The 24,265-nt window shown below is 36.0% G+C and overlaps 1 protein-coding gene across 4 annotated transcripts in view; it reads left to right on the top strand.

The window, feature by feature from the left end:
• The window catches only part of LOC148953718 (sphingosine kinase 1-like), a 99,581-nt gene that overhangs the window by 46,504 nt on the left and 28,812 nt on the right, over positions 1-24,265 (top strand). For all 4 annotated transcript variants that reach the window (XM_089086791.1, XM_089086793.1, XM_089086792.1 and 1 more), the window contains exons 5-6: positions 5,730-5,845; positions 17,903-18,017. In XM_089086791.1, coding sequence (XP_088942917.1) covers positions 5,730-5,845; positions 17,903-18,017 — 231 coding nt within the window. The remainder of the gene's footprint in view (positions 1-5,729; positions 5,846-17,902; positions 18,018-24,265) is intronic.

Here is a 24,265-nt window from a genome sequence, read left to right as displayed (position 1 = left end):
TGCTTTATGTTGTTATTAATTTTATTTTCTGTTTTTCTTGGGTTTATTTTTTTTTTGTTTAGTAATTCCTGATCTTTTTACTCTGATCGTAATTCCTGATCGTTTTAATGCTGCTGATACGCCTTTTTGACAACCAGCATGAACAGTGTGTGTTTTGGTTTTGTTCATCGCCCTCCGATCACTTTGACTTTTAAAAAGAACACTAAAGCCTCCTCTGAAGTTTATATGACCACGCTTTCTATAAAAACCTTGATGAAACCTTTGAGTAAACTTGACGAAACTTATATATTTGAAATCAGCATAAAGATCCGATTCTTTTGATGTATCTACTGGTATCAAAATTCCATTTTTTAGACTTTAATAATAATAATTTATTTATGACCCACTTTTATACAAAATAAGCGGAGTAAAGTACACTAAAAAGGAAAAAAAATAAAATAAAATACACAGAAACAAAGATAACTTAAACCTTAATCAGTAACAAAAACACACGGATAATATTATGGTTTGGGCCTAGGGACACAATGAGATGTCTAGTTAAATTATTAGCAAGTAACTGAAGCGATTGGACGATATCAATAGTATGATACTTTCTAACATTATGCCTATTGGGATATCAAGTGGGGAGTTACAGCAAATATTTATAATATCTAAAATAAATGATACGGAGCTGGCGCAAATCATTCTTATTCGATAAGGAATACATTCCACTTAAAAACAAGACAGAATGCTCACAATATGTGGAATACATTTTAGCTAAAGCTCGGCGTGAATATTTTCCACGGTCAGGTACAATTTTCGCATATCCGATCTTCAACTTTTCTTTCACATCTCTCAGAACTTGAAGTCGCAAACAAGTCCATTCCTAATGGATCAACAAATGCTAATTCCTAACCACCGTAATTTCGTAACATTGCGAATTACTGAGGATCCACAGGACAAATTATGAGCTGATGATTTGGGGTTGAAAACTAAATATTCATCAACATTCAAAAACAGACCAATATCCCGAAACATAGAAATACGTTGCACCGATAATGCCAAACTAGATTTAGTTTGGCTTAAAACTAGCAGGTCGTCCATATACGCAATATAAGACACATCTGATAAATTATAAAAATACGAAGGCTTGATTCCTAATAACACATTTTGAATGCAAGCATTAAATAGATAAGGTGATAGCACCTCACCCTCTCCTGCTCCAGATTGAACTGGTATACTACCGCAGTACCCTGACCAGATTTTAAACGAAGAAACGAATTACTATACCAAAATTTAAGTACATGTATGACAGAACGGTTCACTCCAAACTCAGACAAAAGTGCCACATTTGTGCATGGCAAATACTATCGAAGGCTTTAGATAAATCCAAAGCGCAAATATGTAATTCATAACCTTTAGACTGGGCATCATAAAGAGTTGAAGCTAAAACCTTATGCGCATGTTGACATCCAATACGAGGTTGAAATCCAAATTGGTTTGAGTCTTTCGCAGTTCGTTCAATAATATATGGGAGCAGAACATATTCAAAAACCTTACTAATATTGCAAGCAACAGTGATGGGCCTATATGAACTGTAATCAAAAGGGTCTCTTGCGCGTTTAAGAATCGAAGTTACTGTTCCGCAAAGGAAGGAATCAGGCACCATTGACGAACATAAACAGAACTGGAAAAGTAACAGGAACTGAGTGACTAGTGCCGGCCAATCACAACGTAAATGATGAGCGGTATCCCATCAAGATCACTCGATTTAGACTTAATTTTAAGCATACAATCAACAATACTTTTAGTTGAGACGGTAATAACATGACGTTGCAAAACTTTGGGTGGCAAAAATTTAGAAACTAAGCACTGAAAATGATAATGAACACTATACTCAATCTTAAAAAAAAGTATTTTTATAATGCCCAAGCCTGGGATAACATCACTGGTCCCTAATGAATCAAATTTAGACGTATTAATGACTTCTTTTCGTTGCACTGCACTCTTAGGGAACTCAGCACCATTATATCGAACCAAACGAAGATACCGTTTAAACTCCGCTTTAGTCTTACTCTTTATATCAAACACTTGGCCTCGCAAGGGCCGCCCACACGCAATCCAGATGCGAAGCTAGAGTTTAGCACGATTTTTGATGGCTTTAAGACCCGGGTCTTCTTTCCAAATTGGACTTCGAGTTTTGAGTTTAAACCTGACAAGGGGGACAGCCACATTCTCAGCTTGTTTCATGCACTTAACTAAGTGAAGGTAATAAACATTCAGTTGCACTCTGGCTTGTGGCGAAAAAACACTGGTGCACAATAGATTAAAAGGGATCTTGACGCAGGACAACAGAGCTGTTAGGGTAGAAATATATAAAGGCCAAATGGCTTTGCTCCACTCTCGTTTTATGCACCATTTTTTATTTGCAGCACAAGGATGATTAGATGGATCAGTGGTTAATGTCACAGTAAAAGAAAGGGGAAGGTGGTCAAAATCACGTTCGTCTTCGTCAACATTAACGACAGAGCAGGGAACATCGGCAGAGCAAATACAATAATCAATATTGGTCACAGTACCACTATTATGAATATAACTGTAATTAAGAGCTGTGGGTACTATGCGGTAACCAATTGGCAACGAACCTAAGACAAAGTTGGCACGAGTAGAGGAGCTATGAACATCACAATTGAAGTTACCTATCATTAGCAAATAATACCCACGTTTTTCAACATTACATAACAGAGTATTAAGGAATAAACAGGCATTAGAAAACTTAGTAAGTGAAGCTAGACGTTTCTAATCGCAGGGAAGATACACATTTATAAATACAAGGTGACCAAGTCGTATTGCCATGATATTATCAGAGGAATGAAATAAGACAGGTGACAAAGCAGTAACAAAGCTAATCGTTTGATAACACATGCAAGGCCCCCGGACGGTCGGCCTTTTGTTTTGCGGGCATTGGTGGTAAAGACAATATGGTGGCTACTTCTTCGTGGAGAGTTAACGGAGATGGCGGGAAGTAAATGTTCTTGCAAGAACAGAATGTCAAAACCATTCATTTTTGATTTAATGAGCCATCTTTATCTTTCGTGCCATTGATATTAAAAGAGCAGATTGAGACGGACAATTCGACAGTCATTTCCGAATCACACGTTTGCTCAGGACATCATGCAGAATACGACATTTTAGGCTATACGATGCGTGATTACCCTCACAATTAGCGCATTTTGGATCAAAAACACAGGGGGAATCACGGGATGATACATGAGAGCCGGCACATCGGCTGCATTTTGTTGGCTTATCGCATTTGGTTTTCATGTGGTTGGGAGATTGACAATTATGACAGCAATGGGGCGGGCGCAGGAATTCAGAAACCCGGAATGATTCATAACCCACCTTCAGCCTGAGTCGTAGGCTATTACTCTGGGCTGCAGCATTAGCAAAGGTAATTTTCACAGCCAGGGATTTTCCCAAACGTTCAGCGTCGATGACACCTTCAGATTCCTTAAAAATCCCTTAAAATCCTCGGTTACTATTGAGCCGGGTTGCTCCTTACTTACAGTTCGTTACCACGAACTGTTTGATGACTCCCAGTATTTCCACTTCAGACACAACAGGAAATGGGACTTCAGGGAGGGGGGTAAATCTCTTTTTAGAGGGTTCAGTCGGAGTATTTTTGACTTTACCTCATTCGTTTATCGCACCTTTTCAAAATATTTTTGTTCTTTTTCTGAGCACGTATGTTTTTTTTTTATTCTTGCCTTTTTACTCCTTTTTTCTACCATTGTAAAAACCTCTTTCTCTTTTAATCAGTATACGTCCTTTTTTTTACTCCCTTTTTTATGCTACTTTGAAAACTCCTTTACGTCTTTTTACTCCTTTTTCCAATCATCGTAAAAATCTCTTTCTCTGTAATTTATTTCACCTGCTTTTCTTCTTTCTCTTTAACTCACTCGTTTAATAACTTATTTCTCTATTGCTCAGTACGTTCACTGTTTTTCTCCTTATTCCTACCATTCTGAAAACTGCTTTCTCTGATAATCCTTTCGTCTGCTATTTTTACCCCCTTTGTTATGCCTTTTCAAAATAGTTTTGTTTTTGGGTACGCGTGTTTTTTTTTATTCCTGCCATTTTTACCCCTTTCTCCTACCGTTGTGAAACCCTCTTTCTCTATTAATAAGTATTCGTTCTTTTTTCTGCTCCCTTTTTATATTCCTTTGAAAATCTCCTTTTCCTCCCTTTTAGTGCTTTTTCCTACCATTTATAAACATCTTTCTCTGCTAATTAGTACACGTTCTTTTTTTACTCCATTTTTTATACTCCTTTGAAAATCTCTTTTCTCGCCATTTTGCTCAATTTTCCTATCACTTTAAAATCCTATTTCCCTTTTAATAATTACTCTTTCTTTTTTTTGCTCCGTTTTTTTATTGATTTGAAAACCTCCTTTTCCTCCCTTTTAGTACTATTGTGAAAACCTCTTTCTCTGCTAATTATTACACGTTCTTTTTAACTCCATTTTTTATACTCCTTTGAAAATATCTTTTTCCGCCCTTTTGCTCCTTTTTCCTATCACTGTAAAAACCTATTTCTCTGTTAATAAGTACTTGTTTTTTTTTATTCCCTTTTTATATTCCTTTGAAAACCCCCTGTTCCCTGTTTTTAATAATTAATTAAAAAAAACTTTTTCCACAAAATAAGTTTTTCAAAGAAAACTAAAGAACTCCATTAAACAAAAAATTAGCAAAAATAAAATCAAATAATCTACCAATCCTGAAACTATCACAAATTAGCATCGATAAATAAATGAAACCCAGAACAAAAAGAAATTACAATAAATAACCAAGTCAAACTCAAAACAAGCAGATATTAACATAAGTTGGGCTCAAAACCCCTATGCCTTCCCAAGACCAGAACAAAATTTCCACTTTACTGAAAAAAAAAATACAAATGAATGTGTATTGTCAGTTTACAATACATTTACTCATATTTAGTAATCAAAATGTTAATATTATTTGATTTATTAAAGTTATAAAAGTAAAAACATTTATTATTTTGGGTACTTGTATGACATACTCCCTACCTAATATTCTTCTTATATGTTTCTCTGACGCTCAATCCTAATTAAATATACCAAAGTAAGATAAAAATATAATACTTTAGAAACAAATTTGGGCTATATATTTGCACATTAGGGGGGTGGGCGAAAGTATAGCGGGTCTTCAGGCCTAATGTGTTATGTATAATTATCTTGCATATTATGTAGTAATAATTGTGTTCTAACTTCACACTGTCCAAATACTTTACAACAACAACCCTCCCCACCCCTAATGTGCAAATATATTGCCCAAATTATATATTTTCCATTTTTCCTGTCACTTCTCTTTGTCTTGTCTCACGCTAAGCTGAAAGAAACTACGGAAAAAAACAATTCTATAGTGCGTCAATGAATGAAATACTTGAGCGGTAGGGTGTTTATCATACAAGTACCGATTTTTGTTTCTTTAATTTTAGATGTTTTCTTTTTTTAAAAGTTGCTATGGTTTGGAGTCTCTTTTTCAATGCTGAGGACGCCTTGTTGCATATAGACGGAATATTTGTTAAATTATTCTTCTGCGTCTTCCTACTGGCGTTAGGCGACTGGCCACTGGCGAAGAAGGGATTTCTTCCCGTTGTTTCAGGTAATCTTGTATAGCTATTCAGTAAGAAATTCTTTTAGATTTATAATGGTGTTTATTTTCTTGAAGGTCATCAACGGACTATTGGAGCGAGAAGACTGGGAGACTGCAATTCAGGTACCATTGGGTATTATACCACAAGGAAGTGGGAATGGAATAGCCAGGACACTTGCAGATGCCCAAAAGTAATTCCTACTAATCTCGCATTAGAGGTAACCGCTTTTGTGTTGAAATGAGGGAACGCCAATACTGTAGCCTCCTCTTTCCTTAGTGAGGGAGAAACTTAGAAAAAGGGTCATGGAAACTGAAGTGTTATAGATTTTGAAATGAAAACAGGGATTTAAAGACTAGTGGTGCTGTGAAATCACAACAATATAGGGGGTGGGGGTAAAATGTATTTTTCAAAATCTGGACTTGTTGTTTTTTTCAATTTTATCATGAGAATTACCAAAAAGGGCATTATTCCATGAAGACCCCCTCCCCAAAAAAGGAAAACTTAAGGGGAAAATTTCCCCCTCCCAATTAGTGGCATCGCAGTTCAATAATGTAAGGTATTTTAAGTACTCAATACTACTGCTTCTTTGATTTCTTTTCTTTTTCCTTTAAAGATTTCTATATCAATAAAATAAAATAGTGGATAATTTCCAACAAGACTTCTCGTCCAAGTGGTATTACGAACATCTTTTTTAATGAATTGCCAGGCTTTCAAAAGTCCTTTTTGGGTTCTTTGTCAATGAATCAAATGTCAAATGGGTCTTTTGTCACATTTACAAAGCCATATTTAACTAATCATTTAGCGGAAATGAAAATACCCAGTGCCCTTTTTGTGTAATGTAATAGATCACCCCACAGCAAGTTGCCGTTTTAGGCCATTTTCTGAAGCAAAACATGGACATTGGCTGGAATAGGGCCTGCTACCACGAATGTTCCTACAACGACTACTTCTTCCATGGATACCTTCTCTACGAATGCTACAATCTGCCGCAATAATTAATTAACATTTATTGCTTATTAATGATAATTTTTACCAACATTACTTCTCTTAATACAAATATAAGCTAATTCAATTGAAAAATAAATTGAAACTAAGTTTATAAAACCAAGTTTTCTACAAAAGCTGAAGAAATATCAAAACTTTAAAAGAAAAAAAATAAGTTAATCAAGAAATCAATGGGCAGAAATTATATCAACAAAGGAAGCTAAACTAAATGAACAGAAATGATTGTAAATAAGGTTCGACGTTACCGCTTCCTCGAGCCCCCTAGAGGCTAGAGCGTCGTTTGCACTTTGCTGAAAACAAAATGTATTTAAAATTATTTTTTTCTGTCTTCACTGTAGTATGTAACCAAACGCAACTCAAACTTTCAGGGGAAAATTTGTTGCTAACTACTGTATATTTTTGAAAATCTATTCTATTAAAAACCAGTGTTTTTATTCCTTTTAAATCTGTTCCCATCTATAGTCTTGACCCCCCCCCCACACACACGCAAAGGCTAGGGAATGTTTTTTTTTTCAATTTACACAATTACTTGCAAAGGGGGAAAACATCTCAAACTTCCAGGGTTTGTCTGCATCTGTGCGTTTTGTGAAAACTATTTTAAATTATTTACTTAATATATTTTAAATTATTTTAATATATTTGCTACTTTAACCTGACAACTATGTTAAATTTTGTCATTAAGGCAAAAGTTTAATTTAACTGTCAGGTTTGTCTAATGTGGCAATATTTTTTTCAATATTTTATTTCTTTGAAATTCATTCCTTTCCAGTGAAAGTCAATTTTTTCATGAAGCGCAATTTACAATATATATCTTTGGGGGATTCGAGTGGGGTAGCAATGCCAAACTGTTCTGTTCATTTTAAGTTTGAAATCAATCGTTTGGTGGAATTTTTGTTGGATTTGAGTTTCATTTCTTCATTGATAGGAGTTTTGGTTTGCTTCTTGTGTTTTAACAATGCTCTTTACTCTTTGTTGAACAGAACTCCCTTCTTCATTCTTTATTAAAAAGTCCTTTTTCGACTCCCATGCTCATGCGGAAATGCTTCTTCTTGCTATTGAAGCTCAATAGATCCACATATTCTTCTGGTACAAGAACATCAATAAGAAGGATCATACCAGCATCTGATGCTCGAAAAGAGAAGCCTTCAGTTTTGGGCGTTTCCAGACCTTCCTTGCTTCTTTCCATAATAATCTGCTTCTTCTCCTGTTCTGTTTCAACTTTGCCCGTCTTCATCTATTTTAAATGACATTAACATCTCTTATGTTTCATATGCTAATATCATAGGCAGCGCAATAGCGCTGCCTAAGTAAAGAACGATATTGGCACAATTTATTATTTTTTTTTCTTTGTCTTAGGTCAGGGCACTTCGTATCAAAGGAGTTGTCGTAGAAACTTCGAAAAGGGCTCATTCGATTGGAAATTGGAGTTGCTAGTGCCCTTTTTAACAGTCGAAAGTGATTGGAGGGAAACTCGCCCCCCCCCACGCCTTATCATTCCCCCAAACACATCTAATCAAAATTTTGAGATAACCATTTTGTTCAGCGTAGTTGATTTCGAGATAGAAAATATGTTTTTGAGGAGGTCACTCCCCCACAACCCTCAGGGCAAGGGTTCATTCTTATATGCCCTGGGGGCATATAAGAATGATATTGGCACAATGTATTATTTATTATTATTTTTTCCTTTAGACCAGGGCACTCCGTATCGAAGAAGTTGTCTTAGAAACTTCGAAAGTGGCTTATTCATTTAGAAATCGGAATGGCGTGTGCGCTTTTTAGTAGTCGAAAGTGATTGGAAGGCAACTAACACCCCTTCCACGCCCCCCCCCCCATTTCCTGAAACATATCCAATCAAAATTTTGAGATAGCCATTTTGTTCAGCGTAGTTGATTTCCGGATAAAAATTATGTTTTTGGGGAGGAAAATCCCCCACAGCCCTCAGGGCAAGGGTTGTAAGTTATGCCCTGGGGGCATATAAAGTTTACTAGAAAGCGTTGTCGTAGAAACTTCAAAAAAGGCTCATTCGATTGGAAATTCAAAGGGCTAGTGCCCTTTTTAATAGTCGAAAGTGATTGGAGGGCAACTAACCCCCCTCTCACGCCCACCTTTTCCCCAAACTCATCCAATCACTATTTTGAGATAGCCATTTTGTTCAGCGTAGTTGATTTCCCGATAAAAGTTATGTTTTTGGGGAGGACACTCCCCCACAGCCCTCAGGGCAGTGGTTGTAAGTTATGCCCTGGGGGCATATAAAGTTTAATAGAAAGCGTTGTCGTAGAAACTTCAAAAAAGGCTCATTCGATTGGAAATTCAAAGCGCTAGTGCCCTTTTTAATAGTCGGATAGTGATTGGAGGGCAACTAACCCCCCTCTATGCCCACCTTTTCCCCAAACAAATCCAATCCAAATTTTAAGATAGACATTTGTTCAACGTAGTTGAAAGTTCTGGAAATTAGGTCTTTGAGGATGACAACCCCCACAGCTCTCAGGGCAAGGGTTCATTCTTATATGCCCTGGGGGCATATAAGAATGATGTTGGCACAATGTATTATTTATTATTATTTTTCCTTTCGACCAGGGCACTCTGTATCGAAGAAGTTGTCTTAGAAACTTCGAAAGGGGCTTATTCATTTGGAAATCGGAATGGCGTGTGCCCTTTTTAATAGTCGAAAGTGATTGGAGGGCAACTAACCCCCCTCTCACGCCCACCTTTTCCCCAAACACATCCAATCAGAATTTTAAGATAGCCATTTGGTTCAACGTAGTTGAAAGTTAGGGAAATTAGGTCCCTGAGGATGACACCCTCCCCCTCCCCACCCTCACAGCTCTCAGGGCAAGGGTTGTAAGTTATGCCCTGGGGGCATATAAGGTTTTTATAGAACGCGTTGTCGTAGAAACTTCAAAAAGGGCTCATTAAATTGGAAATTAAAATGATTAGAGCCCTTTTTAACAGTCGAAAGTGATTGGAAGGCAACTAACACCCTTCCACGCCCACCATTTCCCCAAACTCATCCAATCAAAATTTTGAGATAGCCTTTTTGTTCCACGCAGTTTAAAGTTCAGGAAATTATACCTTTGAGCAGGACAGTCTCCCCACAGTCTTCAAGGCAAGGGTTATAAGTTATGCCCTGGGGGCATATAAGTTTTTATTGAAATCTTTGTCATAGAAACTTCAAAAAGGGCTCATTCGATTGGAAATTGAAAGGTCTAGTGCCCTTTTTATTAGTCGAAAGTGATTTGAGGGCAACTAACCCCATGACAATCTGGCTGTGGGAGGATGACAATCCTCTCACGGCCCTCAAAGCAAGGGTTGTAAGTTGTGTCCTTGGGGCATATAAGGTTTCTATAGAACGCGTTGTCGTAGAAACTTCAAAAAGGCTTCATTCGATTGGAAATTGAAATGGTTATTGCCCTTTTTAATAGTCGAAAGTGAGTGGAAGGCAACTAACACCTCTTTCACGCCCAACATTTCCCCAAAAACATCAAATCGAAATTTTGAGATACCCATTTTTTCCACGTAGTTTAAAGTTCATGAAATTATACCATTGATTAGAACACCCCCCCCCCCACAGTCTTCAGGGCAAGGGTAATAAGTTATGCCCTGAGGGCATATAAGTTTTTATCAAAATCTTTGTCGTAGAAACTTGAAGAAGGGCTCATTCGATTGGAAATTCAAAGGGATAGTGCCCTTTTTAATAGTCTCGAAAGTGATTTGAGGGCAACTAACACTCCTCTCATGCCCACCTTTTCCCCAAACACATCCAATCAAAATTTTAAGATAGCCTTTTGTTCAATAGTTGAAAGTTCTGGAAATTAGGTCTTTGAGTATGACAATCCCCCCACAGCCCTCAAAGCAAAGGTTGTAAGTTATGCCCTTGGGGCATATAAGGTTTCTGTAGAACGCGTTGTCGTAGAGACTTCAAAAAGGGCTCTTTTGATTGGAAATTGAAATGGCTATTGCCCTTTTCATTAGTCGATAGTGATTGGAAGGCAACATACAGCCCTTCCACGCCCACCATTTCCCCAAAAACTTCCAATCGAAATTTTGAGATAACCATTTTTTCCACGTAGTTTAAAGTTCAGGAAATTCTACTTTTGATTAGAACACTCCCCCCAAAGCCTTCAGGGCAAGGGTTATATGCTATGGCTTGGGGGTATATAAGTTATTATTGAAATCTGTGTTGTACAAACTGGGAGAAGGGCTCACTTAATTGGAAATCCAAAGGGCTAGTGCCCTTTTTAATAATCTCGTAAGTGATTTGAGGGTAACTACCCCCCCCCCTCTCTCACCCACCTTTTCCCCAAACACATCCAATTAAAATTTTTAGATAGCCATTTTATTCAACGTATTTGAAATTTTCGGAAATTAGGTCTTTAAGGATGAATACACCTCCACGCCCAAAGCACTCAGGGCAAGTGTTGTAAGTTATGCCCCGGTGGCATATAAGGTTTTTATAGAAAGCGATGTTGTAGAAACTTCAAAAAGGGCTCATTCAATTGGAAATTGAAAGGGCTAGTGCCCTTTTAATAGCCAAAAGTGATCGAAGGACAACTAGCCCCCCTCTCACGCCCACTATTTCTCCAAACACATCCAATCAAAATTTTAAGATATCAATTTTGTTCAACGTAGTCGAAAGTTCTGGAAAGTCCTCAGTGTAATGGTTGTAAGTTATGCCTTGGGGACATATAAGGTTTATATAGAAAGTGTAGAAATTTCAAAAAGGGCTCATTTGATTGGAAATTGAAATTGCCCTTTTTAATAGTCGAAAATGAGTGGAGAGTAATTAACCCCCCTCTCACGCCCACCATTTCCCAAACACATTTAATCAAAGTTTAGAGATTTTGTTCAACGTAGTTGAAATTTCTGGAAATTATTTATTTAAGGATGACAAATCCCCCAGAGCTGCCACGGCAAAGGTTGTAAGTTATTCCCTTGGGGCATATAAGGTTTTTCTAGATAGAGCTGCCGTAAAAATTTCAAAAGGATCTCATTCAATTGTAAATTGAGAGGGCCAGTGCTCTCTTTAATAGTTGAAAGTGATTGGAGGGTAACTAACCCCCTCTCACGCCCACCATTCCCCGAAACAAATCCGATCAAAATTTTCAGATAGCCACTTTGTTCAACATTGCATAAATTTCCGGAAATTAGGTCTTTGAGAACGACAACCCCCCCCCCAGTCCCCAGAGCAAGAGGTTTAATATATGCCACAAGGGCATATAAGGTGTTTATATAAAGTGTAGTTCTACAAACTTCAAAAGGGTTCATTTGATTGGAAATTGAAAGGGCTAGTGCATTTTTCAGTAGTTGAAAGTGATGGAAGAGTGAATAGCGCCCTGCTCACTACCACCATTATCCCATACACATCCACTCAATCTTTTGAGATGGCAATATTGTTTAACACAGTTGAAAGTTCGTGTCATTGGGTCATAGAGGATGACAACCACCCTCAGCGCCCTTAGGGTAATTGGATGGCTTGACATTTTTGTTGTAAAGATCGATGTGGGTATAATGTATTATTTTTTGTTGTTGTTGTTGTTTAGACCAGGGCACTTCGTATCGAAGGAGTTGTCGAAGGACCTTCGAAAAGGGCTCATTCGATTGAAAATAGAAAGGGCTGATGCCCTTTTTAATAGTCGAAAGTGATTGGAGGGAAACTAATCCCCCTCCCACGCCCACCCTCCCATTTGCCTTCATATTTAAAAACTAAATGTTGCCTTAAGATTAAATCAAAAGGCACTGTGTTAATGCTAATTCTCAATAAGGCATCTCAGCAGTATCCCAAGAACGATTGAGGGTACTATGTTCAAACTTTTGGGGATGCTTCTGCTCTTAAAATTTAACCAAATCAAAATAGCGCAAGTGTATTCAAGCTATCAAAGAAAGTAAACAGATTTTTTTGTGAATGGTATCAAGTTTTCTTTTTTAGGTCAACTAGAGGAGGTATGAAACTAAATCAAACACCAGAGTTTGTGTCCAGAGTTTTAAAAGGGTTTATGTTGTTAAAAAATTGCTGAAAATTTTTCTCCAGCATACAAATAGCAGGCCAAACTATAAGTTCTTAAAAAACGAAAAGATTTAAAGTATTATTTTCTTTTTCTCTGAAAAGACCATGTCAATATAAAACGAACAGAAATTAATTAAAAAAAACTTTCACAAAATATGTTTTTCTAAGAAAATTAAAGAATTCCATTAAACAAAAATGAGCAAAAATAAAATCAAATAATCTACCAAGCATGAAACTACCACAAATCAGCATCGATAAATAAATGAAACCCAAAACAAACAGAAATTACAATAAATAACCGAGTCAAACCCAAAACGAGCAGAAATTAACATAAGTTAGGCTCAAAACCCCTATGCCTTCCCAAGGCCATTACATAATTTGCACTTTACTGAAAAAAATACAAATGAATGTGCATTGTCAGCTCAATATACATATACTGATATTTAGTAATAAAAATGTTAACATTATTTTATTTATTAAAGTTATAAAAGCAAAAACATTTATATTTTTTTTCAGTAAAGTGCAAATTATGTTATGGCCTTGGGAAGGCATAGGGGTTTTGAGCCCAGCTTATGTTAATTTCTGCTCGTTTTGGGTTTGACTCAGAAGGTTTTTATGCCTTCTGAGACAAGCTGACGACTGGACTTTGTACAGGAAACTGATCCAGGAACGTGTGAAGGAGATGACCCCAACGCGACCCTTGAGGACGTTCAGGACATAAGTCAAGTCAAGTAAGTCAAAGTCAGTTTGGGTTTGACTCGGTTATTTATTGTAATTTCTGTTTGTTTTGGGTTTCATTTATTTATCGATGCTGATTTGTGGTAGTTTCAAGCTTGGTAGATTATTTGATTTGATTTTTGCTCATTTTTGTTTAATGGAGCTCTTTACTTTTCTTTGAAAAACTTATTTTAAGAAAAAGTTTTTTTTAATTAATTGAACTATTGAACGACGTTCTAAAATCTTCAAAAGTCTCCGCCCAAAGATCATCTACACCTTCCTCGCACATGATCACCGGGCTCAAACAAAACCGATGTCAGCAATTCGTGAGTTCGTAATACTAGAAAAGTGACAATTAGAAAATCTTAGAATTGTTTATTTTTACACTCTAAATATACACGTCAGGAGTCTTTAAGCCATTAGACTCCTTAGACTAAAAAATCTAATGAGCTAGTACCCCGAGATCTCTATCTGAAAAAAGCCCGCCAAGGCATTGTTTCTTCTCGTGTATTCTGTTTGAACTTTTGAACGACATTCTGAACTCTTGAAAGACGTTCTTTAATCTTCATGAAGCTACAAGGCGCTGTTACTTCTCCCGTTCTGTTTGATCTTTGCCCGTCTTCTTCAGTTTAAATTCCATATCTTCAATTTTTTAATTTTTTATCTAAACATCAGTCAAACTATTGAACGACGTTCTGAAATCTTCAAAAGTCTGCAAGATAAATTTTCATCCTGATCTTTGGTCTTATATTTTACACTGGGAAGAGCAGGTTCCTTGTTTTCAGCTGGCGTGAAAGCTTCCCCGTCCTATGTGTGAATATTGATTCCTCTCTGGTTAAGTTGTTGGAAATGAGGTTTGCTTTGTAAGGCCAGAACGCCACTTGCGTTATACTGGAAACGATTCGCACTTCGAGCAGTGTGTTTTTATCTCCTTTAATATCAACAATAACACACGAGAAAATTGTCTCAGGGCTTATCAAGGTTTGTAAGTAAAAGTGGCGCTACCTATCCCCTTCTCATTTTCCCCAAACTTCTAAACGCCTTTAATATCGTATGCAACGAGACTCAGGTTGAGCCTGCAAGATGAATCTTTATCCTGATCCTTGCTTTAAATTTTACAAGTTCCTGTTTTAGGAAAGAAGAAACTTGTATAATAGGAATCCGAATTTACACCCTGATTCCTTGTTTTCAGTTGTAGTTTCAGCAGTCCCGTCCTACCTGAAACCATTGGCTCTTGCATATCTAGGCCTTCCAATCGGTTCAACTCTTGCTCACATGACAACTTCTGGTAAGCCAGATCTTTTATAGAAATACTACTGTATATGCATCTCTAGTCACTATGGAATTGCGCTTCAACTGGCATATTCGTCCATTTCTTCAATTTATTTGCGTTCTCCATATTTTACATATTGCCCACTTTTGGATAATGTTAACAAGTCAGATGAAAAGTTCATTTGACCGAGAACTTTTCACAAATGAAAAGTTCATTTGTGTTCCTTCTGGTTTGCTTTATAAATTTCCTCTCTCCATGAAGAGAAATTCGAGGAAGCTGTAACTTCGTTAAATGAAAAAAAAAACAAAATACAATGATGGTGGACCATCCTAGATACTCGCCTGTGCCTCGTCCATAGTAACGTTTGTATATAGTATAAATATAAAGCAGTTAATATATTTTTATTATATATTTTCTTTATTACATTATATTATCTTTTTATTATATTATATTATATACTATATTTATTATATATATTATTTCTTCTTTTATGAACTCAGTTTTTTTTTTCTGCTAGTACCTCGTGTATAGTTCAAAGTGGAGAGTTTGTATGTAATGTAAATATAAGCTTGCTATTATTTATCTTTTTCACTCTAGCTTCTGTTTGTTTGGTATGAAGTCTGTTTGTTTTCTTGTTCGGTTTCAGATCTTTTCCTTCTTCCTGTTATGTGCAGTATTTATAGTATAATAAATCTTGTAATGAAGAAATTAGTAAAACTAAAATTAAAAAATCTTGAAATTTGTAAATTTAGTAAAATTAGTAAATCTAGTAAAGAAATTAGTAAAATTAAAAATCTTGGTTTTGCTCTCCTGTCAAATTACGAAGTGTTCAGATATGACCTTTGGTTCTGAACACGTAAAGTTGGGATTAAAGTGGATCATTAGCTCCAGGGGAATTGTGATTTTGAGTTGTATGCGCAAAAATGGATATAGATTATCATTTTTTTACGTATTTTCACTTTTTTCTTTATCATGGTTGCATCAGTAGCTGCGACCTAGTAAAGAGCGAATCACGGCCAGAAGCAGTCAAAAATTTCTGGTTTTGAAAAATTTGTTTTTAAAATGTTTCTTTTTAAACTATTTTTAAAATGATAATGTTTATTCAGATTCAAATGAACAGTTTTTAGTAATTAGGAAAAGAAACTTTGGGGAGTTTTGATGAAGATCCTAATATGCTTAAAAAAAAAATACCGCCAAATGAAAATAAAAAGCACACCATTGAAATTGCCATTGTTGAAAGCTCTTAAATGGAGGGTTACCCCCCCCCCACCTTGAACAAAAATGAAAGTTACATTTTTGCCTTGGCAGTTCCTGAATAGCACCTTTTATCCATGGTCGATCACGACGAACCACTGGTCTTAAAATATCGGGAAAGGGCTCGTTGGAACACAAATGAAAACATGTAGATTTTTATTATAATTAAATTTGTATCAACAAGAAATTACTATAAATGAATCAATAAAGCCCGAAAAAGCTTTCCGTAGCGTCAAAATGGGTCTGAAGATTTGTATATGCTCGCCTGACTTTTGTAAGGATTTTTGTGATATTTTGTGATTTTTGTGATATTTTGATATTTTTGTGATATTTTGTGACTTTTGTAAGGATATTCTTGATCTCTGGAGATTTTTGGCACCAATTATGAGCTTGAATGATGAAATTCGTGCATGTCAGCTATATTTGGTCATGAAAATCGAAAATAATTATAAATTTATAGTTGATAAATTTATATAGTATGGTAGAATTTATAGTCGATATACTTGAAATTAAGCACGTAGGTATGAAGTTTTTCCGGCGTGGTTTGGATAATGTAAATGTTTTTGGGAGACCAATAATAATCCTAAAAAACTATTTGTAGCGTTTAATAAGAAGTGGAGGTTCTTAAGAAGGGGAGGTTCGGGGCCAGGACCCTGAACCTCCCCTCCTTGCGAAAGTCCCTGCTTGGAATATAGGCTTAAAATGTAAAATTTTTCATTTTTTCTGAGTAAGATTGATTTTGCTTGAACTTTCGACGAAGTTGCTGAGTAACTTGATCAAAACAGTAAAAATTCAAATGGAGCTCGAATTTCTCTGCCAAAACCTCACAGAAGCGATAATGGAATACATATTTCATTTTGACCAGTCTCGTCGTCGGTCTAACAAAATCTGCAGGGGGGCTGTTGACATGACATGTTGGCCGGAATAGTAGAGTTAAGAAAACTTATTGATTCACTTATAGTGCCTTTGTACGTATTATTACGACTTTCTGAAATCTTAAACGACGTTCTATAATCTTCAAAAATCTAGGCTTCTCCTCTTCTGTTACTTCTCCTGTTTTGTTTGAACTTTGCCCGTCTTCTTCAAATTGCATCAACACCTCTCTCGTTTCATATCCCAACGATATCTAAACATCAGTCAAACTATTGAACGGCGTTCTGAAATCGAACGTATTATTCTGTAGGAAAACTTATTTTTTAATTTAGCCTGAAAAGGAGGAGGGTCTAGCTGTGGGGCAATTCCTGTTAATCAGTGTCGAAGAATGTCTGTTAGAGGAGGGGTATGGTAGCTAAAATATGCAAGATGCATTGCATCCTTTGCAGCTTAATGTGCCCTGTGATTGTCGCTGACTTCCACGTGGCTGTATATGTGTTGCACATAAATTTGTGTACCTTTCTTTCAGTTTATTACTTGGGCGTGGTGGTCTCCATGACCAAAGGCCTTAAGGATAGCAGTTTCTAGAACTTAAATTTTTTAGACATAAAATCAAAGAAAACTTCATTAAATGTAATTAGAAATATAAAATGCAGTTACCAGCATCACAAACGTGGTTTGGACTCTAAATAAAGCTAATTTGACGTATTGTCTGCTAAATTCAAGAAATGTTTTCCCTAGTAAAGTGACCACTAAAAATCCCAAAGAAACAAAAGTACTCCATGGGGTCAATTCATGAAAATATAGGTGGGAGGTGATTTTTTAGATTAGAAAAATGTAGATTAAAAAAAGTTCAAAATCTTGTAGATAAAAAGGGTGGGGGAATTTATGTTTTTTTCTGAAAATACAAAGTCTTAGGGGTCATGTTTTCGATTAAGAAAAAAGAAAATATAAAAAAAACATATTCTTCATAATCTAGGCGGGGCGATTCCCCCCTCCCATGCTCCTTCCAATTGGCGCCTCTGTAACTAATGATAAAAGAAGCCAATGAAGATAGCAAAGGTGAAATGATAACCTGCCGGTGACATTTACATTACCTTACTGCTAAGCTTTTTTTTTAGTGAGCCGTATCACTTAGACCCGGTACTGACGTCGACCTTGAATATAATACGAGCCAGGTCAAAAGAAGTGGATTTGATGAGAGTTCTTCAGAGGTTTCCTGATGAATCTGAAAAGGTAAAATTCCATATTTTAGTTTTTTCTTTTTAGTTTCCATCGTTTGTGTCTTTATTCGTCGTTTTTATATTTCATGATTTAGCCAAACTTACTTACTTTACTTTTGACGGGAACTTACTTTACTTAGACCGCTTCTTCCAGCACATAATTTCACCAATAAAAGTCTTCCATCAGGCACGGTCATGTGCAACGGCTTCGAGACGGCAGAGCCAATTTTGTCCCACAGCTGACCGAAGATATGGAAGCCTCCAACCGGCTCTACGTCTTTTTCTATTGACCACTAATCTTTCTTCTGCCCTCCAGGGCAATGTTTTCAGTTTTCGAGCAGCTGTGCCTTAAAAGTGGACTTCAATATAGTGATTTAGCCAAACTTCTAAGCTGTGTATTAATTGGGTTTAATAGCTATGATTTTTATATTTTTCAATTACTTAATTATTTTGTTTTGCTGTTTTTTATTACTATTTATTAGTTTTGTTGGTGTTTGGTTTTCGATTTTGTTTGTTAGTTCAGTGGGTATATTGCATGTTCAATCATTTATTTATTATCTAACATAATCCCTTGGATAAACTCTTCTTCTTGGTTGAATTTTTAGATTTTGTGTTTCTATTTCGGTTTATAAAGTTTTCCCTCTGTAACCAAAAGAAAAGAACACTTTTAAGGCTATTATTTTCATTTTTATTCTATTTGTTATTTTTCTGTATTAATTGTATTTATATCTTACTTTTATTATATTTAATATATTTATTTATATATTATGTTATGTTTTTCTATTTATTATATTTCAACTTTATTTGGTACTTTTGTAGAAAGCGGTAAGCGCGCGAAAAGTTTCGTTAACGCTAATGAAATAAAACAAACTAGGATGAAAATTTAATAGTTCAGAAACAAATTTGGGCTATATATTTGCACATTAAGGGGGGGGGGTAGCGAATAGCATATATTAAATACGTAACCTAACCTAATCAACCCACCCTAGGTACCTTTTAGCCCCCCTAAACCCCCAAAAACGAAAGTTTAAATATAGTTCCCGGAGTGAGACACCCCTTTTAATGCCTATCTTTATACAGCGTCTCGTATACGTACCGTGTTTTATCCTATCTGATCTTCAATACGATTGTCGCGCGCTTACCGCTTTCTACAAAAGTACCTTTTATTTTTGTTTTTTTTTCAGTTTCTTTCTTCATTAGTTGAAACTATGAATTTTAATAGAATATTTGAAACTGAAATTTAATTTTAAACTGAATATGAATTTGACTTCAGACTAATCTCAACTTTTTATCTTAATATCCCAAAATTTATTATAGTAACAAGGACAGTAACAAGGCCATTTAATTGTTAGAATTGGTTAAGTGGAATTTTACACAATCATATTTATTGTAAAAATGAGAATCGTGTAGAATTCAGTTTTTAATGAAAATAACCTCCAAGTGTAGCTTTGGGTGGTAGATGGCACCACGTTAAGAAATCATTGAGATGTGGGTAAAATCAGCAAAAAAAAAATACAAGACACCGTACAGCTTCAGAAGGTGTAGCTGTTTTTGAAAGTCAGCGGATTGTTAATGTCTGAATTTTTACGAAAGAAAAGCATTTTATAACTTTAATAAATCAAATAATATTATCGTTTTGATTAATAAATATCAGTATATGTGTAGTAAACTGACAATGAACATTAATTTGTATTTTTTTCAGTTAATTACACATTAGGTTCTAGCCTTGGGAAGGAACAGGGGTTTTGAGCCCTACTCATGTTAATTTCTGCTCGTTTTGAGTTTCACTCGGTTATTTATTGTAATTACTCTTCGTTTTGGGTTTCATTTATTTATCGACGCTGATTTGTGGTAGTTTCACGCTTGATAGAGTATTTGATTTTATTTTTGCTCATTTTCTGTTTAATTGAGTTCTTTACTTTTCTTTGAAAAACTTATATCGTGGAAGAAGTTTTTTTCGTTAATTTCTGTTCGTTTTATATTGACATAAAGAAAATAGTACTTTAAACGTTTTCATTTTTTTAAACTTTATAGTTTGGCCTGCTATTTGTATGGTGGAGAAAAATTTTCAGCAATTTTTAACAACATACACCTTTTTAAAAATCGCGACACAAATAGCAGTGTTGAATTTAGTTTCATACCTCCTCTAGTTGACCTGAAATAGAAAACTTGATACCATTCGCAAAAAAATCTGTTAACTTTCTTTGATAGCTTGGATACAATTACGCTATTTTGATTTAGTTAAATTTTAAGAGCAGAAGTAGGCCCGAAAGTTTGAATATAATACCCTCATTCGTTCTTAGGATACTGCTGAAATGCTTTATTGTGAATTATTATTAACACAGTGCATTTTGATTTAATATTAAGCAAACATTTAGTTTTTAAAATTAATGGGCAAATGGAAGGGTGGGAGTGGGGGGACTAGTTGCCCTCCAATCACTTTTGAATATTAAAAAGGGTATTAGCCCTTTCCATTTTCAATCGAATGAGCCCTTTTCGAAGTTCCTAAGACAACTCCTTCGATTCGAAGGGCCCTGGTCTAAACAAAAAAAAAGAAAAAAATAATAATACATCGTACCCACATCCATCTTTGCTATAAAAAGTCCAAGCCTTTCGATCGCTTTCGACTATTAACATGCTCACAAAGCCTTTCGTTTACTAACCGAATGATCCCTTTTTGAGCTTCCACAAAAACATTTTTTATAAAAACCTTATAGGTCCTCTGGGCATAAATTACAACCCTTGCCCTGAGGCCAGTGAGGGGGTTGTCATCCTCAAAGACCTAATTTCCAGAATTTTCAACTACGTTAAACAAAACGGTTATCTAAGAATTTTGATTGGATGTGTTTGGCCAAATTGTGGCCGTGAGAGGGGCGTTATTTGCTCTCCAATCACTTTCAGCTATTAAAGAAGGCACTAGCCCTCTCAATTTCTAATCGAATGAGCCCTTTTGAAGTTTCTACGATAACCCTTTAAAAAAAACATTATATGCCACCTGGGAATAACTTACAACCTTTGCACTTAAGGCTGGGGGGGGTTGTCATCCTCAAAGATCTAATTTGCAGAACTTCCAACTAATTTGAAGAAAATTGCTATCTCAAATTTTGATTGGATGTGTTTGGAGAAATGGTGGGCGGGAGAGGGGGGTTAGTTACCCTCCAATCACTTTCGACTATAAAAAAGGGCACTAGCCCTTTCAATTTCCAATCAAATGAACACTTTTTGAATTTTCCACGACAACGCGTTCTATAAAAACCTTATATGCCCCAGTGCATAACTTACAACCTTTGACCTGAGGGCTGTGAAAGGGCTGTCATCCTCAAAGACATAATTTCCGGACCTTTCAACTACGTTGAAAAAAAAGGCTATCTCAAAATTAGGATTGGATGTGTTTGGGGAAATGGTGGGTGTGAGAAGGGGGTTACTTTCCATCCAATCACTTTCGACTATTAAAAAGGGTACTAGCCGATTCAATTTTTAATCGAATGATTCCTTTGAGAAATGTTGGGTGTGAGAGGGGTGTTAGTATCCAATCATTCCAATCACTTTTGACTATTAAAAAGGGCACAAGCCCTTCTAATTTCCAATCGAATAAGCCCTTTTTGAAGTTTCTACAACATCACTATCTATAAAAAACCTTGTATGTCCCCAGGGCATAACTTACGACCCTTGACCCAAGGGCTCTGAGGGGGTTATCATCCTCAAAGACCTAATTTCTAAAACTTGTAACTAGGCTGAACAAAATGGCTATCTAAAAATTTTGATTGGATGTGTTCGGGGAACTGGTGGGGGTGAGAGGGGGGTTAGTTGCCCTCAAATCACTCAACTTTTAAAAAGGGCACTAGCCCTATGAATTTCCAATCGAATGAGCCCTTTTTCAAGTTTCTACGAAAACACTTTCTATAAAAAACCTTATATGTCCCCTTTGCATAACTTATAAACCTTGCCCTGAGGGCTGTGGGGGGGGGTCATCCTCAAAGACCTAATTTCTAGAACTTTCAACTACGTTGAACAAAATGGCTATCTCAAAATTTGGATTGGATGTATTTGGGGAAAAGGTGGGCGTGAGAGGGGGTTAGTTGCCCTCCAATCACTTTCGACTATTAAAAAGGGCGGTAGCCCTTTGAATTTCCAATCGAACGAGCCTTTTCTGAAGTTTTTACGACAACGCTTTCTATAAAAACTTTATATGCCCCTAGGGTATAGCTTACAACCCTTGCCCTGAAGGCTGTGGGGCAGTGTCCTCCTCAAAAACATAATCTCTACCTGGAACTCAACTACGCTGAACAAAATGGCTATCTAAAAATTTTGATTGGTTGTGTTTGGGGAAATGGTGGGCGTGGAAGGGGTGTTAGTGGCTTTCCAATCACTTACGACCATTAAAAAGGGCACAAGCCACTCCAATTTCCAATCGAATGAGCCCTTTTCGAAGTTTCTACGACAACTCCTTCGGTATGGAGTGTCCTAGTATGGAACCCCCCCCCCAAAAAAAAAAATAAAATAGATCGTTCCAACATCGTTCTTTACTTAGGCAGCGCTATTGCGCTGCCAGAAAAAATAGTCTTTAGACTTACAGAGAAAATAGTCTTTAGACTTTAGGAGACTTCCAAGTGACAAGTGAAGCGTATCTTTTTAGGTTTTGTACGGATATTAACATGTGCGCAATTCAGGCCAAGAGAGGTGTTATCAACCAACAATTTACTCAATTCTCCTCCTTATCAATGGGGGATGAGCCAAATTAGAGAGGTCTACAAAATAGTGTATCCATCTCACGCAATGACGGAATGAAATAGCGCCAGTTTAAATAGTATGTTAGAAATGAGGCTCTGATTATGTCTAAATTAAGAAATAAAAAAATGCCGTCGAAAAGTTTCAATTTCAACGATCACAGCTCGTAGTGTTTTTTTTTTTTTTTTTTATTACTATTATTATTATTATTAAATGAGAAGGATCATAACAAAGTTTAAATTTCATTGTCAATTGGTATTTTCATAGCAAAGGATCATTGTCAAAAACAAAGTTTAAAATTTTAGGTAAAACAAAATTCAAGCGATATACTTAACCGTTTTTCATCAGAATCATCACTTCAGTTTACCTTAAAAGCTTAAGGTAAAAGATTATTTCGAAAACCTTTTATTGTTAGCCAAATGTTATTGCTTCTTGTCTCCTTTAATTGAACTCTAAGGTTTTGAATGAATGTCATTTAAATTTGTTGAAATATCACCTGGAAGAAAACGAAAGCTAATATTTTTAATAACATTTATGAACTTTAGAAATATTAATTACCTTTAAAGGGTTTAATTTATCGTTAATGATTAATAATCCTTAACGATAAATCCAGCCATTTAATAATGATTGATTATTAAATTTGTTTTATTAGTATCAATATTTTGGCTATTCGTTTGAGGCTAAACGAAAAGCATGTCTTCATCGAGTGATGCGAAAAGAGGTCATAAGAAAGAATTGAAATAAAATTTGAAATGCGTGGGAGGGGGGCAAAGAATGAAGCTTTGGATACACTAGGGTGTGAAGGAGCTTGCGCAGCTATGTTGGTTTCGGACAGCTTGCGCTGCAGTGAGTTATTGGTAGAACTGGTGTTGCAAACGTGTATTATTTTCATGTTTATGCTATATAATCTAATATATGTTCTTTATGGCCTGAGATACTATTGCATAGGTTACTACCATATCCTTTTTGATACTAAGTTCATCTGAGAATAGAATTTCTAAGATGTCCTTAATCGTTCCTGCAAACAGAGGGGAGAGCATCGCCGTGGTATTGATCTGAAGGGCGTATCGGTCAGTTTCCTCTTCAACTGAATTTACTCTGATGCAACTGCTCTGGTGCCGTGGCGTTAACACTTCAATCCTGAATGACTAATTGGTCAGTTTCTTTTTCAACTGAATTTCACAAAGAGCTTAAAACAGTTAAAAGATCTCCTGATTTTCAAACAGTTCTACTCTGATGCCATTAACACTGTGATCCTGAAGGATTGATTGCAGTTCCCTCTTCTGCATAATTCCTCTGATGCAACTGCTCTGATATAGTTAACATTTCAATCCTGAAGGACTGGTTCGTCAGTTTCCTCTTCTACTGAATTTGCTCTGATGCAAATTCTCTGACGCCGTTAGCATTTCAATCCTGAAAGACTGATTGAGCAGCTTTCTCTTTAACTGAATTTACTTTGATGTCACTAACATTTCAATCCTGAAGTACCGCTTAGTCAGTTTTCTCTTCTACTGAATTTATTCTGATGCAAAT

The sequence above is a fragment of the Artemia sp. Qi Xiang Cuo genome, chromosome 3 (genome assembly GCF_049724085.1).
Source record: "Artemia sp. Qi Xiang Cuo chromosome 3, ASM4972408v1, whole genome shotgun sequence".
Lineage (NCBI taxonomy): Eukaryota > Metazoa > Arthropoda > Branchiopoda > Anostraca > Artemiidae > Artemia > Artemia sp. Qi Xiang Cuo.
The sequence above is the reverse complement of the archived record's forward strand: the minus strand, read 5'-3'. Positions and strand labels throughout refer to the sequence as shown.